The following is a 16,468-nucleotide window of genomic DNA, read 5'->3' on the forward strand; positions in this document are numbered from 1 at the left end:
TTCAGTCAATTGATAAACCTCACACATATCGTTTGTTTTTTCGGCCTTGGTCCAAACCAAGACGTTTTTATATAATATCTGTCACTTCAGTCTTAATGTAATTAAATTTTGAATAATTATGTTTGCTTTACCGTCATACATTTGCACTCTAAAATATAATGGTGCATTCAAACACCATATATGCTGTTTTTTCCAATGCCATAAAAGACATCATTTAGGGTGTACTTTAACCCCATTTCTATGATCAATTCACGCCATTTACTAATATTATTTGCAAGTATTAAGGAAATGTTAAGCATTTATGCACCATTTACAGTGGCTTTTAACATCTTTTTTAGACAATCTATTGAACTTCTAATATTACTTAGTTTAATGGTTTTAAAAGTAGGGAAAAAGTACGCTACCTATGTCACCTTATTAAACCAAGTGAAGTGAAATAATTGTTAAATATATATATCATAACCACTACACCACAGACATGTGGTAAGTCTATGTTTTCCAAGAGATCTAACTAATTATTATGTCCAATCAAGATGGTTAAAACATGTATCTACCTGGGCTCGAACCTGGGACTTCCCGCGTGTGAAGCGGACGTGATAACCACTGCACCATAGACACGTGGTAGCACTGAGTTTTCCAAGAGATCTAGCTAATTCTTATGTCTAATCACGATGATCAATACATGTATCTACCAGGGCTCGAACCTGGGACCTTCCGCGTGTGAAGCGGACGTGATAACCACCTCACTACAGATACGTAGTGACACTGAGTTTTCCAAGAGATCTAGCTAATTATTATGTCCAATCACGATGGTCAAAGCCGTACTTCTGCAATTAAGTAAAATTAACATACTTAGACTTAAATGTTTTGATCAAGCTGGCCGATAGCACACCCTGAATACTTAATTGTTAATTTAAGATAATTCCGAAAAGTATCTTCGCTGTAGTTTTTAAGTTATCGGTGGGGAAAGATCACGAAAAACCCATGTTAATCTCCATAGGAAATTAGCAAAAGCGGGTGAATATTACTTTAACGTTACAAAACGGTATCAAGTCATATCTACAAGGGCCTACCGGCCCTGTAGAATTTTCCATTAATGTTTTAATATTAAAGTCAATACAAACAGTAAAAAATTATTGATAAACGTACTTGTTAAAGCTTTTTTTTAAGATGATATTCATGAAAGAAAACAGTTTTATCCTTTAAATAAAATTAACAAAGAAATTGGTAATCTGGCGGTGTTGTACCTTCATAAAACTATGCTAAACGTGTTAGTCGACACTCTTACAGGTATTAAGCGATACTCTTAAGAAACGAGATTAGGTTAGATATTGGCCTCACAGTTGGGCCAGCTTGAGAATGCAAAGTGGGGCACTTGCTTTTGTGACATGTTTTATCATTATTTTGAGAAAAATTAGAGTACTATATGGATTTTTTTTTGTAAAATCTGTAGTGCAAATTAGATCAAACGCGTTTCTGGTGCTCGAAAAACTCTTAGTGAAAAGACATTATTAAATTTAACAAGAACGTCTATATCTACTGCTTGAATATTATAGCCTCCAAAACTAATTTAATACCCTATGCATTTGTACGAATTGAAAACTTTCTGCCTTTTTCAGAAGTTTATCAACCCGTAAAAATGACTTTATACGCAACAACCCTCGCTTAAAGAGGTATAGTTCTGCATGTGAGAACTTTCCTCCCCATAGGTGATGAAGTTCTCTCAAGATGGAACCCTGCTATGAATATAGCAATGATTGCTGATAATACTGCGGAATGGCGGATAATCAAAGTTTAATTAAACAGGAAAACCATACTCGATATTTGAGTTATACCTCATGAGTGGTCAAAATGTAGCTACTATAGTGTTTTTTACGTCATCGGTTTTGCTCTTAAGTCTAGGAAAAGTACTAGAATTTCTACTACTATCCTACCAAATAATCTCCCACTCTTAAAGGTGTTACGCGACACTCTTAAAGGTGTGAAGCTACACTCTTAAAGGTGTGAAGCGACACTCTGAAAGGTGCTATGCCGCACCCTTTAAGGAGTTGCACAACACTAATATGAGAGTAAAAATTCACTTTCAGTGCGATATAAGAGTTAAAAAGGTGTTAAACTGCACCTCTGTTGCACAATTTTATACTTATCTTTGCCACCAATTGCTCAAATAAGTGTTATTAAACCATTTCAGGGGTGTAAATGAACACCTGTAACGGTGTCAAATTTGGACCCATATAAACTACTTATAAAGGTGTTAAATCACACTCCAATTTCTTAGAGTGTTGTTCGATTGAAAAAATAGTTTACATTTTAGGTAATAACTTATCTACTAATCGTTTGTGACGGCTTGAAATATAAATATAAATTATAAATTCGACAAATCGGTACATACAAAAATTTAGCGGTTGAAAATAGACCTTTTCGACGTAAAAAAAGGAGGTATAGGCAACCCTCAGTATCGGGACGTTTAAGAGTGTTGATACATTGCCGTCTCTGCTCGCTCTCGTGATACAAAACGAAATGGTCTATTTTATATAACGTCAAAATTTGATTGTGACAATTAAAGGGACCATCCAAAAACTAAATGACACTTCAAAATAGGGGTTTCCAATTTCTGAAGGTCCATAATTGTTTTTAACCAATTTAGTTCGCCGTGTTTTCACGCTTGGTGGCGCTTTTAGTATCGTAAAATAGAAATATGTTCAGCCTCGTGACCCCGTCGAATGCTACAATATCAGGGCAAGGCTTAGACTTAGACCAGTGAAGCTGAGGTCGAGGATAGTAAGCAAACGTTTTAGAGAATTTCCGAAGAACGTTTTTAAACAATTATGCCGAAGTAGTAACCGATAAAAAACAGAAAGAAGGTTAAACAAGACGGCCCCGGCCAGATTAGAGCCCCATCGTTTGTAAGGCTCCAGCAATCAAGAACGTTTTACTTGTGAAACACTGTAGTTAGTACGCAAGCGTAAAAAAGATATTCATTAGTATGCATGAATATACTCATAGTACAAGGTATTTCTATACCAGAATATGAAGAACAGAGGTTGGCCTCCTGTCTAGGATTGGACTTCCCCAAAGATACAAGTTCAGAAGTATTCGACCCCAAAGATACAAGTTCAGAAGCATCCGACCCCAAAGATACAAGTTCAGAAGCATCCGACCCCAAAGATACAAGTTCAGAAGCATCCGACCCCAAAGATACAAGTTCAGAAGCATCCGACCCCAAAGATACAAGTTCAGAAGCATCCGACCCCAAAGATACAAGTTCAGCAGTATCCGACCCCAAAGATACAAGTTCAGAAGTATCCGACCCCAAAGATACAAGTTCAGAAGTATCCGACCCCAAAGATACAAGTTCAGAAGTATCCGACCCCAAAGATACAAGTTCAGAAGTATCCGACCCCAAAGATGCAAGTTCAGAAGTATCCGACCCCAAAGATGCAAGTTCAGAAGTATCCGACCCCAAAGATGCAAGTTCAGAAGTATCCGACCCCAAAGATGCAAGTTCAGAAGTATCCGACCCCAAAGATGCAAGTTCAGAAGTATCCGACCCCAAAGATGCAAGTTCAGAAGTATCCGACCCCAAAGATGCAAGTTCGGAAGTATCCGACCCCAAAGATGCAAGTTCGGAAGTATCCGACCCCAAAGATGCAAGTTCGGAAGTATCCGACCCCAAAGATGCAAGTTCGGAAGTATCCGACCCCAAAGATGCAAGTTCGGAAGTATCCGACCCCAAAGATGCAAGTTCGGAAGTATCCGACCCCAAAGATGCAAGTTCAGAAGTATCCGACCCCAAAGATGCAAGTTCAGAAGTATCCGACCCCAAAGATGCAAGTTCAGAAGTATCCGACCCCAAAGATGCAAGTTCAGAAGTATCCGACCCCAAAGATGCAAGTTCAGAAGTATCCGACCCCAAAGATGCAAGTTCAGAAGTATCCGACCCCAAAGATGCAAGTTCAGAAGTATCCGACCCCAAAGATGCAAGTTCAGAAGTATCCGACCCCAAAGATGCAAGTTCAGAAGTATCCGACCCCAAAGATACAAGTTCAGAAGTATCCGACCCCAAAGATTAAAATTAACCGCCAAACATCTATTTAATTAGCACATAAATAAAAGGAAATAAATATAAAAACCCCAAACATTTAAATTCACAAGTATCCGACCCCATAGATAAAAATTCAAAAGTTTCCGACCCCACAGATTAAGAGGTACCCCACCCCACTTCACCCCGACATTTTAGAGATAAGAATAAATAATAAAAAAACTCTAGGATTCTTTCAAGTCTCTATGGTTTAGTTGGTAGAATGTCTGCCTGTTGCGCCAGCGATCCGGGTTCGATTCCCGGGTCGGACTTGAAAAAATTTTAATTAAAATTAAATCTCTAACCGAGCCCAGTAACCCCTATGGGTGGGTTGTGGTAATATAAAGTTCCTTTTAAGCTAAAATCTGACGATAACGAAGCGACAACCCCGGCCACTACTACTACTACTACTACGGACGGACGGCTCGGGTCAAACTAAGAGCCTATCGTATACTACGATGTGGCTAAAAACTGATAGATTATGAAGGTTTAAAAGAATTCCTCTTATGGTATAATCAGGGATAGATAGACTTTTTTAAGACGGAATAAACAACGTTTGGCCTTTACTTCAGTCCGACTCATGGACGAGTATATAGTCCCTTCCTTCAACACGTAACCAAAAAAATTAAACTATCTTATTGGCTCACGAAAACTACGTACTGGTGACGTAGCTGACAAGGAGGGCCAAAAATACGTAATTCCTGTTTACCTCTGTCGCCATGACTACGACCCCTCTTGCGTTGTATCATAGCCCACTCGATCACGCGCGTCACGACGCAAGCTGCTCGCGCTATAGCTATAGAGCGCGGATCGAGTGGGCTATGGTTGTACAGATAAGCGTCTTCAGAGGGGTTCAAAATGGAGCCGTCTAAATGCGAGGGTCCAGTAATTATTCGGGAATTGTTTTTAATAGCAATTAAGAAGGTAGTTAGTGAATTTGGTGCCGGTGTTTTGGATTTGGAGTACATCTGTAAGGGTGAAAAGTGTTCGCTAATTCTTTCTTAAGCCAATCATTTCTACTATCCTCATGATTTTGTAAACGAATTTGATGAAGTTAACCAAGGCTTAGTGAATGGTCAGGAGTTTTGTGAGCTTAGTGTTTGGTTAAAACCTGTTCGTACTGTAATATCTATGAAGACTTTTACTCAATTCTAACTCGATTTTAATTTTCTTGGATCTTCCTCGTTTTTTTTCAGTTGCAAGCCCTATGTCTTGCGTAACTTCCATTTTTAAACAATGTTATTTCAAAAATTACAATCCGAGCCCATTCCAACTTGGCAGACGAAGGGGCAGACGACGTTTATTTGACCCGGATATACATACAACGCCATAACAAAAATAAGACCCGCCTCTTCTTTCATACCCCTCCGTCACGGGTAAGGGGGTCGTGGACTTGGACGCGCACCCGAATAACCCTGTTACCCATTCCGTCTTAAAAAGGTCTATCTATCCCTGGTATAATAAAACTGAGAATTAGCAACTTCAAGAAGTTTTGGTTTACAAAAAAAGCAACAATTTAAAAATCTCATAATTGATTTTGTTGTACATCCAATCTAACCAAAAGATTCAATAAAAAAATTAATATCCCCTGAAACATTTACGTTGATTTAAGTGTGAAACCATTCTCTATCCTAAAATATTTATGATTGGAACCTAAAATATTAACGATAAATTTTGATAACGGTAATAAAAGCGCCATCTAGTACACATACAGGTTGAAAATATTTTCTCTATGAAACTGGATATTTCTCCACATAAAACTCTACACGCACGGGCCTAGATAGATTCCGGAGACTCCGATTTACAGAAGATTAATTTTTTTGCTCAAAATCCAAGATACTAAAGATAACCTCTCTATTTATTAGCTCAAGCTCAAAAACTCGCGATTTCAGACCAGTTAGTAAATACCTCGGCATGTTATTGTAAATATAATTATTTTTTACAGTTCAAATATTGAGATAAACCTGTTAGATGAATATGATAAAGAGTTTGAGACCATCGCGAAAAACGTATGTAGGAACATTATTTCAAGAAAATGTTTGAAGCTTATCTTAAATTTGAAATAATTTCTTTTAAAATTTAGAAATCTCATGTTTCTTTGGCGTTGTTCGGACGTGCCGCATATGAGGAGAGAGAGGGCCGAAACATGGTGGAATTCTCACACGCTATAACACAAACCTTTGCTTACCTATTTTCTGGAAAACCAATATTTGTCCGTAGACAAATGACCACACTATTAGATATTTTTCCAGGCAACGTAAGCGAACTAACCTCCACGACATAAAGTACTGCAAAATACTAGCATCAAGAGGTGATATCTAGTTTATTAGGGAGAAGGTATAAGTTGCGGCAGATGCCTAAAGCTAGATTCCCACTCGACGGAAAACACGACGAAAAGCCGGCAGAAAGGGGCTCGACCGAAAAATCTTTACGCCGAGCCCGGCGGAATTACCGTTCGGCCGGGCGTATGTTGTGTTCTATTTTTTCGGTCGTGTTCGGCGTTACGCCGGTGTCTCAGCCAATGAAATTATTATACTGGCTACGTCATAAATTTCAAGAGCGCACGCATACGCTAGATCGATTGATAGCCGCCATTTTTTTGTAGTTGACCAAGGCTTATCGGAAACATACCACCAAGAAAGAAAAATGAAACTAATGGAAGTAAAAAGAGATTAGATAAATAAGGAAGATTTCCCCGGGCCGTCAAATCCGAAAGGCGAAAGCTCGCGCAGCTAAAATTCCTCTAGTAGTAAACAATTGACGCAATCTTCTAAGGAGCTATTAGTAAAATAATATAATACGAACCAAATTGGTTTCACTTAGACCACAAAAATTATACTTACCTTGAAAAATTCATATTTAAATCTAAGTAGGAAATTCAGTTAAGCAAAGGCTTCATTCGAATCGCCGATTCGCCGTGAAAGCGAGCGTTGCCTACGTTAATCAAGGTCTGTGCGCGGTGGCTTCGAAGGGGGCGACTTTTAAGAAACGAGACTTTTTATTTTCTCCCTATTTTACGGCGACATTTCATTGATAGTTGGACCGAAACGCGCGCGAAAAAAGCGGGAGGAAATGAACATTTCATATTGCCAAAAAAAAATAAAAATCGGCACCGCGCACAGCCCTTGATTAACGTAGGCAACGTAGCGAGAAACCCGCACGACGTGAGCCTCGAACGAGGGATCAGGCACTGGCGTAATACGCTTCCCATCGTATACCCTCAGAAAGACTTTATTACAGAGTGGCTTTCCCCTCTTCAACGAGAAGCGCACGCCGTCCGAGGGATAAGGCACTGGTGTATTCTCCCGGTATTACCTCTTTGGAGTTTAAATGCCGTAACTTCGGGAGATACGCCTACAATCCGATCTAATATTGAAATAAAAACTGTAAAAAGTAATCCCGAGTGTATTTCCACGATATACGGCGTAGTACGCATCCCATCGTACGCCTCAGAAAGACTATTACAGAGTGGCTTTTCTCTCGTCAAATTTCCTGTATGGACTAACATTTTTGCAAACGCCATCTAGATGTCGTGTGCAAAAATTAAAAATAAATAAAATAAAATTTTCAATTTGAAACAACTTGTAAGGTTATTGTATTTTAGTTTTAAGCCACTTATTAAACGTTGGCTTTGAAAAGTCATTTTTATTCAAAAAATAAGATAAATTATTAATCCTAGCTATCATGGTTCCTAAAAACCTTAAAATTTTATGGATAAATTTAAATTCTTGAAACTATTGTCTTTAAATTTAGATTTGGATGTTTATAAGCTTTTCGTACATGCTCTCGCCACTTCTCATAATATCAATTAAAAGGAAGTTTCCATCCTGGCAATATTACGTTCGAGGTATATTTTACTTCTTGGCAAAAACTATTGGAAAAAGTAAGTTAGATTTGAATTTCTAACGCATGGTACAGGACAATCTAGAATTGAAATGAAAGTCCTATATTAAAAAGAACTTCAAGTGCTATTGTAGTCTCAAATTGTGTAACAGCATAACAGTTACAATTAGTTCAAGGTGACAAAGTGGATATGTATTAATGTGTGGACATTTATTTCTTTTAAAGCTTTAACTCTAGAAAGTGTGAAGTACAAAATTGGCTTTTTGATGTTCTTTTTCGATATGCCATTTTTGGTTTTGATCAACTTATTCTCTGGAGCAATTTTGGCCCAACTGACTTTACCAGAGAAACCGGTGTATTTTGAAACGTTGCACGACATCGTTAACCATCGTTCCATTGAATTTTACTATGGAACAACACGTCTATTGATTTATTCACAGGTTTGACATTTTAAGCAAATTAACTAAACCATGACAGAATAGTTCCGGACTTCCGGTAGCATAACCTCACACCTTAAAAAACGGCTTTTTTCCAAATATAAAAGAAACAATATTAAATAAAATAAATCATCTCTTATTACAAAATAATTTGTATTTAATTGATCTTAAAAACAAGGACTATTGGGCCATCCGCCATTGGTTTAGTGGCGTCTGCTAAATCGAACCTCTTACACGCTGTGAGAATTCAACCAATCCCGTAGGGGTAAGGGATTTGGTTTAGCAGACGCCACTAAACCAATAGCGGTTGGCGCGGTAGTCCTCGTTTTTAAGACTAATTAAATGCTAATTATTATGTAATAAGAGATCGCTAATTATTTTTTACTTAGCAAAAGGCCATTTTTTCAAGGTGTAGTGTTATTTTACCTTCATTTAGATTAACATATCAAAAATAATAGCAGAAATATATTACCTTACACGAAGTTCACTTCAATAATGGTTAGTACCGTGGACATCATCTATGAAGAAAAAACCCGAAAAAAAAACTTTGCAAGAGTGAAGAGGCGTGAATTTTTCCCCCTCCCGACGCGCGCTAGTCGCGAAGAGAAAAAATTTTTCTCTCGAGAGAGAACTGTGATAAATGGCCACTGCCAAGATAATCTGACGTTTCCTAGAAACGGCGGAATTCAACTGTATTTCGCGCAAGTGAGAAGCCGCTGCATAAGATACAACCATGATAAGATTGTAAGAAAAGCACATTTTTCTCACTACGCGACGCTAGTGTTTTTATTTTCACCTCTCTGCCTCGCTGTTCGGGAGGAACGGTACCGTTTCTAGCCTGTAAAAATACTTCATAGATGATGGTCGGCGCGAGGTAGGGAGAAGTGAACTTCGTGTAAAGTAATATATTTCTGATAATAGGTATGAAAACGCCACACTCTCTTCACTCCAGAATTTTACAAGGAAACCGATTGAAAATTAAAAGAATTAGAAGTTAGATATTCGTGTTTAACATGAAATATCGTATGACATTAATTAATGATTTTGTGCCACTAGCCATATCATAAGATATGTTCCTTAAATGTGAAACTTCCTATACTTTGTAATGCTAGAGACTTACTGAGAGCTGGTTCAAGAACGAAGCGAGAATTGCATACACTCGGTTTTGCAGTCCATCTTCCTATTTAGTCTGTACTAAGTCTTTGACGGCGCCTCACCAGGCGTCACTTTACGAGATTCTATGACCTACGTCACTTCACGACAAGCTCTCAGTAACCAGTGATAAACTTATGGAACATATCTTATGAACTTATGGTCATATCACATAGAGACGAATCAGTTCGAATTCCATTTGTCTCCTTTCAAGCAATCGAGTCTATTTCGAGAAAAGAGCGTCAAAGCCAGGTTGTTTAACATATTAGAAGAGATGAAGTTGACCAATCACATTGACTACGTCTATTCTGTTTTGGATAAAGTGAAAGCGGGCACAGGCGTGGATATGGCTATTGTGGCAGCATTTATAAATTTGTTAGATGAATGCGATAACTTTAAGGACTTTGTTTATCGTTCCAAGTCGCATTTTGCCATTTCTCCGCTAACAATGATCGTCGGTAAGGCAACTGATCCCCATGTGAAGGATATTTTTCACAGAACGTAAGTTGTCTCGACATTTGCATCATTTAATGGTAAAGTGTTTGAAATAGAGTAACTTAAAAAGAATTGCGGAAAATTTCATTTTTCAAGCTTAAGCGAGTCTTTTTTTGTGTATATTATTATCATCAGAAGTCCACTAAATTAGCCTAGGCGAATTTAATGGACTTCTGTTATCATTGATATTAGATGCTTTAAGGGGCATGAGCAGCTAGAGCCTTTTCACGTACATTTCGACGCGCCTGCGGCAGACGGTTGTATTAACGAGAGTCTAAAACGCGCACCGTCTTATTTTTCCACTTTCAAGGACAAATTGAAGTTGTATTCCGAGTAATTCTTCCCCCATTTTTAGCGTCCCACCGGACCTAAGCCGTTATACAGTTAGCGCGCCTATCAGTCTGGGAAATAGCACACTTCTTCTGGTCCAAAACCAGTTTATTAATTGCTTGGACTAGTTTTTTTAATTCAAAAAGTGGGGGTTACAGGTCCTCGAGACCAGTTTGTTAATTGCAAATCTATAGGAGAGCAAAGGTGGGGACCAGTTTATTATTTAGGACACTAGGGTTGGGGTCACTGGTCCCAAGGATAGTTTAAAAATTATCCTTATTTCCCAGACTGGCGCCTATCTCTCTCAGATTTCGCATCCTCCCTCCATCATCCTTGATTTGGCCTTACTGCGCATGACACGCCGATGACGCTTCCACAATTTCCCTCTCTCTTCGAATCCCTCTTAGAACATCTAATATCCCTGTTATTACATATTTTATACTCGACCAAACTACATCTAAATTCTACATATCCTTGCAGGTGTCTGTACATGTTTGAAGGTTACGTAGTCGAGCAGCGTAAGGAATTGCAAGACTTTAAAGATGAAAAATGTTTCAAGCCCACTTTAACGAATACGGAGCCTTTAAAGCCTCTAAACTTGAAAAATATTTCATTTCCACTTCTCATCTTAGCTACAGGATACGTTTTATCTATCTTGTGTTTCGTGCACGATTGTGTCGAAAATTGTATCGCAGGAAAATTGTAACAGCAGAAGGGTATAATAGAAGAAGGATGACACTCTGTATCCTCTTAATACTCATGGTTATGTAAGGTCATTCTTCCCAGGCTCACGCATATTTGTTTGCTTTCCCGCTCATGAAACTTCAGATGGACATCGCACCGTGCTAGGGTGAATTCAATAACTGTTTGGTACTAAATCCTCAGATATCAACCCACAAACCCCGTCTTGACGTGAGACGAAAATCCAGAAGCTTGTCTTTGTCAAATAGTTAAGCGCTAATAGAGTAATGATTTATCGCGTATGTGATTCGGTTTAGTAACCTTGCTCCAAATGCTCCGATGTTGGGAAGAATGACGTTACACAAGTCACAATTACCCCGCTTTGTGGAACACTTCTTTCGAGGATAAGTGTTATATACTTCTGGAAACAGTAAAGTGACCCTATACAGAACATAAGCTTTAATGTACCAAGTTAAAGGTATGATAGAAATGGAAATAATTAATGTTAATGCATGTATATCAGAAAATAAATAAAGTTAATGTGCTTTAGTTAGAAAATGGATGATGTGTAAGCTAGATCCCCACTTGACCGAAAACACGACGGAAACCCGGCAGAAAGGTTTTCGACCGAAAAATCTTTACGCCGAGCCTGACGGAATTTCCGTTCTGTCGGGCGTAAGTTGTGTTCTATTTTTTCGGTCGTCTGCGGCGTTACGCCGACGTCTCAGCCAATGAAATTACCCCACTGACAACGTCATAAATTTCAAGAGCGCACCCACACGCGAGATCGATAGCTAGCCGCCATTTTTTGTGGTTGACCAAGGCTTATCGGAAACATACCACCAAGAAAGAGAAATTAAACTAACGGAAGTAAAAAGAGATAAGATGTTAATAAGGAAGACTTTACTGAGGTTAGAAAATATCCCTTCTTGTACGATCTAAGCGACAAGGGGACAAAGATACCAATTCAGAGTGTGAAATAGATGTTGTGGAAAGCACTCAAATCTGTCACGTGACCCAAAAATATCTACCGTCAAACTGAAAATTCAGTTGTAGTGTGAATGGTCTACCGCCGGACGCCGGCGTAAGTTAAATTTTCTACCGTCGGCTGTGTTTTTTCGGTCAAGTGGGAATCTAGTTTAAGTCAGTAAATAATCAATGTTAATGCTCTTAAGTCAGTAAATAATTAATGTTAATGCACTTAAGGCAGTAAATAATCAATGTTAATGCACTTAGGGCAGTAAATAATCAATGTTAATGCACTTAGGGCAGTAAATAATCAATGTTAATGCACTTAGGGCAGTAAATAATCAATGTTAATGCACATAAGTTAGAAACTAACTAAATTTAATGAACGTAAGATTTAATTCCAAAAATCCACAGAACTTGCATGTTAAATCGTATTATATCCACAACTTTTTTATAAATAATCGGTTATCTACTAATTTGTGGATAATGGATATAAAATGCCGAGCTCTAATTCCAATAGTATTATACTTATAATGCACAAATCAGGGTTGTTGATTTTTTTGATTTCTTCAAAAAAATCAAAAAAATCGATTTTTTTGATTTAAATCGGATTTTTTTGATTTTAATTGATTTATATGATTTTTTTGATTTTTATTGAACTAATAGATAGTAAATTACCAACATGAAAACTTTTGAGTCAAAATTAACCAAAAGCAAAATAATCATGACATTTAAGCAGCTATTGGATATTATTACAATTCAAATGCTTGTATAAAAAGACTAGCTTGACCGCTATTTCATTTCCTAGCCTTTTCAGCAAGACAAACTGGAGTTCTGGGAAAAACTTACATTGAAATATACCAAAACCATGGTTATTTGTAATTTTAGGTCTTTTCTAGTTAAGTTTCTTCTCGGGTTTCTTAAACTACTTCTTGGAATCTTAGAAAACATTTTTTAAAAATAAAAATATATTCTTGATTTTAATCAAATGATTTTTTTGAAAAAATCTCTTGATTTAAATCACGATTTAAATCAGTGATTTAAATCAAACTGATTTAAATCAAACAACCCTGGCACAAATTCAAATCCACATTATAACTCTTGGTTCAACACCGAAACAGTGATTTAAATTTGCTTGAACTTTACTCGAGAACTATTTTATAATCAGTGAACAAAAATTATAGACTTTTCTTTTAGACAAATTATCCATAAATAATATATCTAAAAATCCAAATGCGCTGCACATGTGTAAATATATTCACAACTTTTATATTCATATCCGCAACTTACGTATTCGTATAAATATATCCGCAACTTACATATTCGTATAAATGAATACACAACTTTCGTATAAATATAGGAAAATTTGCACAAAATATACGTCTAAATATGTTCCGAAATTACATATAAACGTGTAAAAATCTCCACAACTTACATATTCATGTATATATATTCACAACTTAAATATAAGTATAAATATATTCACAACTTACTTATACCAAAAGTGGATGAGAGGAAAAGTATGAAAATGGCTAAAAGTCGCGAGTCATCAGAGTTTCGCCGTAGTTGACCGTTTTATTGGCGTAGCAATACTGGGCCTGTTCACTCCCTTAAAATAGGTCTTGTGTTATTTCGCGGTTACGCGGTTACCATCGTCTGCTATTTTGTATGCTAGAACTTCCTCGATTTGTGTTTGTAGTCAGGACAGAGTAACTGGTAATGTTTTAAAAGGTATTTGAAGGTATAATATGGATTTAAGTAAGGTTATCGAATCAATAGAAGAGCACATAAAACTAGATACGTTTAAAACAAATTTCGGTAATTTAGCTATAGCGCGAGCAGCTTGCGCCGTGATGCGCGTGATTGAGTGGGCTATGGTTAAACCAAGGAGCATAAATGTCTGAACTACTTTCAGTCGCGAGTTTGCAAGTCCATCAGTCACTAGTAGACTAATAGTTATTGGCGAAACTTTGATGTCCGCGTTTGTCATACTTTCCCTCTCATCCACATTTGCTTATACGTATCCGTAACTTTTATATGTATACGTATAAATATATCCATAACTTAGAAATAAGTATAATATAACCACAACTTACATGTATGAATAAATATATTCACAACTTGCATATTCGTATAAATATAGGAAAATAGAGTGCTGTCAGTTTTGACGTCAGATCCAAGGTTAAACGTCACGAGTCAGCCTTTAGCAATGGGCGGCCATGACAGTTACCGTTTTTTCTTTATGGGAAAACAGCATGGGTGACGTCACACCGGCGCTTCTGACAGCACTCTATATACACAAATTGTATATACGTCAAAATATATGTACAAACAACATATAAGTTTTAATTGATTTTTATTTCGAGCTTGTAATTTGAACCTTAATTTTGGTATGGATTTGCAACTCATTTGATTTTTTTTTTTTTTTGTATTCCTTAATGTATTATATAAAAAAGACTTGGCTTGCCCAAGCCTTAAAAACAAAACGATAAGAGTTTTTCCAGTTGACTAAAGACCGGATATTAATTTTTTTTCTACTGAATTTTAAAGACAATCCGTATTTTACTACTCTTTAGAATTTAATTCAATCTCCTGATTTTACTGCTAATGGATTTATTTCCTATAAATTAATTGAAATAAAAAATTACTTATCTCAGATTTTTCCACAACAATTCCATTTTCCTGAAACATTTTATCATGCATTTATTATTTGAGGGATATCGTGTAAATTTAATCAAATTGAAACTTTCATTTATAATTTCCGAAAATTTTCCTTATACCCCAATTATACCTCTAAAGGCCTTCTCAAACGAAACAAATTTCGACTCAATTAGATGGGTCAAAACGTTGAGTCAGGTCTAAAGCTGACCGAACACGTATCAACCATTTTGGCCAATGTCAATAACATCGGTAGTTGACGTTGATATCAAGCGTGAACACGCTGTCCTCAATCTCATCAATATTGAAGCTGCTTGTTGAGATGACCATACGATAATATTCATCTTTATATGTCATGCATACTAGTTTAATCATTTGTGGTATCTGTATACGGCTGACCCTTGGCATCTAGCCCTAGCAATGGAACTAAGTTTCTTAAAGTAGTCTGTTTTAAAACTATTAAAATGACCTTCAGACTTTCGATCCCAAAGTGACCTGTAATCTAAATATTAATGCATATGCAATGAAAAAAGTATAGCTTATAATATTTTATAGAGCACAAGATCTAACGCGAGGCAAACAAAAACATGAGAACAGTCCTTTTTATGTTACTATCTAATAGCCAGGGCTTGCTTGCATCCAACACGCGCTATATTTCCTATCTACACAATATTTATGAACATAGGTGCTTACCTCTATAAAATTCTACAATTATCTTCTCGTGCTCCTTCTTCCACTCATTCCCGGTTTTATCTTCTTTATTTTTCCCCATGTTTTAGGCAAATATCGAACAAAACTACGCAAAAAGAGTTCGCCATATTGCTCCCTCAGCATCTAGGCAAGTGATTAGACATTTCTTAATTGGCTAGTTGTCTCATCAATCGAAGTTCATGTCGACTATCAATATTGATCCTTTAATTAGTTGATATCAACTAATATCAGCGAAAAAACCGTCAATTTTGGCAAACATTGATACGTGTTCGGTCAGCTTAAAGTTTCGTAAAGAGACATTGGCGGTGGGTAAAAATAATTTGAAACACGCCAAGAAACAAAGAATCTACATGGAGTGGAACTGGACAGGTAATTTTTGTTTTCGTGTGATTGCCTTATTTTTCTTTAATTATAATTCTAGTTAAATCGATCTCACCAAAAACATCTCTGTAAAAATATGCCAAGTTGTTTGACCGTAAAAAGAAGTGAGATCTAAAATACGGCCAAGTTATTATCTCCAGGTGAACCAACATTTTATTCGACTTAAAACTTCTCAAGTATGTTTTTCTGACTTGGCCATTTGCATATCAAGGATTCGTTTAATTCCAGATATGGATCGAAATTAAAATATTAAATCAAATTGGTTAAATATTCTTGATAAGCCTTTGTGGTTAAACTTGTAATTTCCGTTATTAACCTTCACGGGTGCAAAGAAGAAGGATGCAAGTTTGGAATGCTAATGGCCAAGTCAGAAAAATATTCTTGAGAAGTTTTAACTTAAGTCGAATAAAATGTTGGTTCACCTGGAGATAATAACTTGGCCGTATTTTAGATCTCACTTCTTTTTACGGCCAAACAACTTGGCATATTTTTACAGAGATGTTTTTGGTGAGATTTCACTCCTTTTTGTACGTGCATGTTCTTGTAGATTTATAGAAGTAGGATTATGAAGTGAAATAAAAATTTGTACTTTTAGATTTTTATTTGTTCTTTCCAAGAGTTTTACTTGGCTTTGCCTTTTTCAACTTTTTTGCATTCAACTTTCTTTTTTTTTCTCAGGCTGTGATAATTGTTAACCGTATTTCTATTCGAAGAACACAATATTGTGGCA

At 36.7% G+C, this 16,468-nt stretch overlaps 1 protein-coding gene and 1 non-coding gene across 2 annotated transcripts; one reads left to right on the forward strand and one right to left on the reverse strand.

The window, feature by feature from the left end:
- Nucleotides 1-683: 683 nt before the first annotated feature.
- On the reverse strand, nt 684-756 carry TRNAV-CAC (transfer RNA valine (anticodon CAC)). Its single transcript has one exon. It is a non-coding gene; the product is annotated as a tRNA-Val (tRNA).
- A 9,098-nt stretch (nt 757-9,854) lies between these two features.
- On the forward strand, nt 9,855-12,058 carry LOC149588687 (uncharacterized). The gene is made up of 2 exons (XM_089862328.1): nt 9,855-10,014; nt 10,819-12,058. The coding sequence occupies exons 1-2, from the start codon at nt 9,860-9,862 to the stop codon at nt 11,042-11,044; spliced, it is 381 nt and encodes a 126-aa protein (XP_089718454.1). The 5' UTR covers nt 9,855-9,859; the 3' UTR covers nt 11,045-12,058.
- The last annotated feature ends 4,410 nt before the right edge of the window (nt 12,059-16,468 follow it).

Source organism: Phalangium opilio, unplaced genomic scaffold (assembly GCF_054372755.1).
Source record: "Phalangium opilio isolate 3A_F unplaced genomic scaffold, DU_Popi_V2 ptg000537l_1, whole genome shotgun sequence".
Classification (NCBI taxonomy): Eukaryota; Metazoa; Arthropoda; class Arachnida; order Opiliones; family Phalangiidae; genus Phalangium; species Phalangium opilio.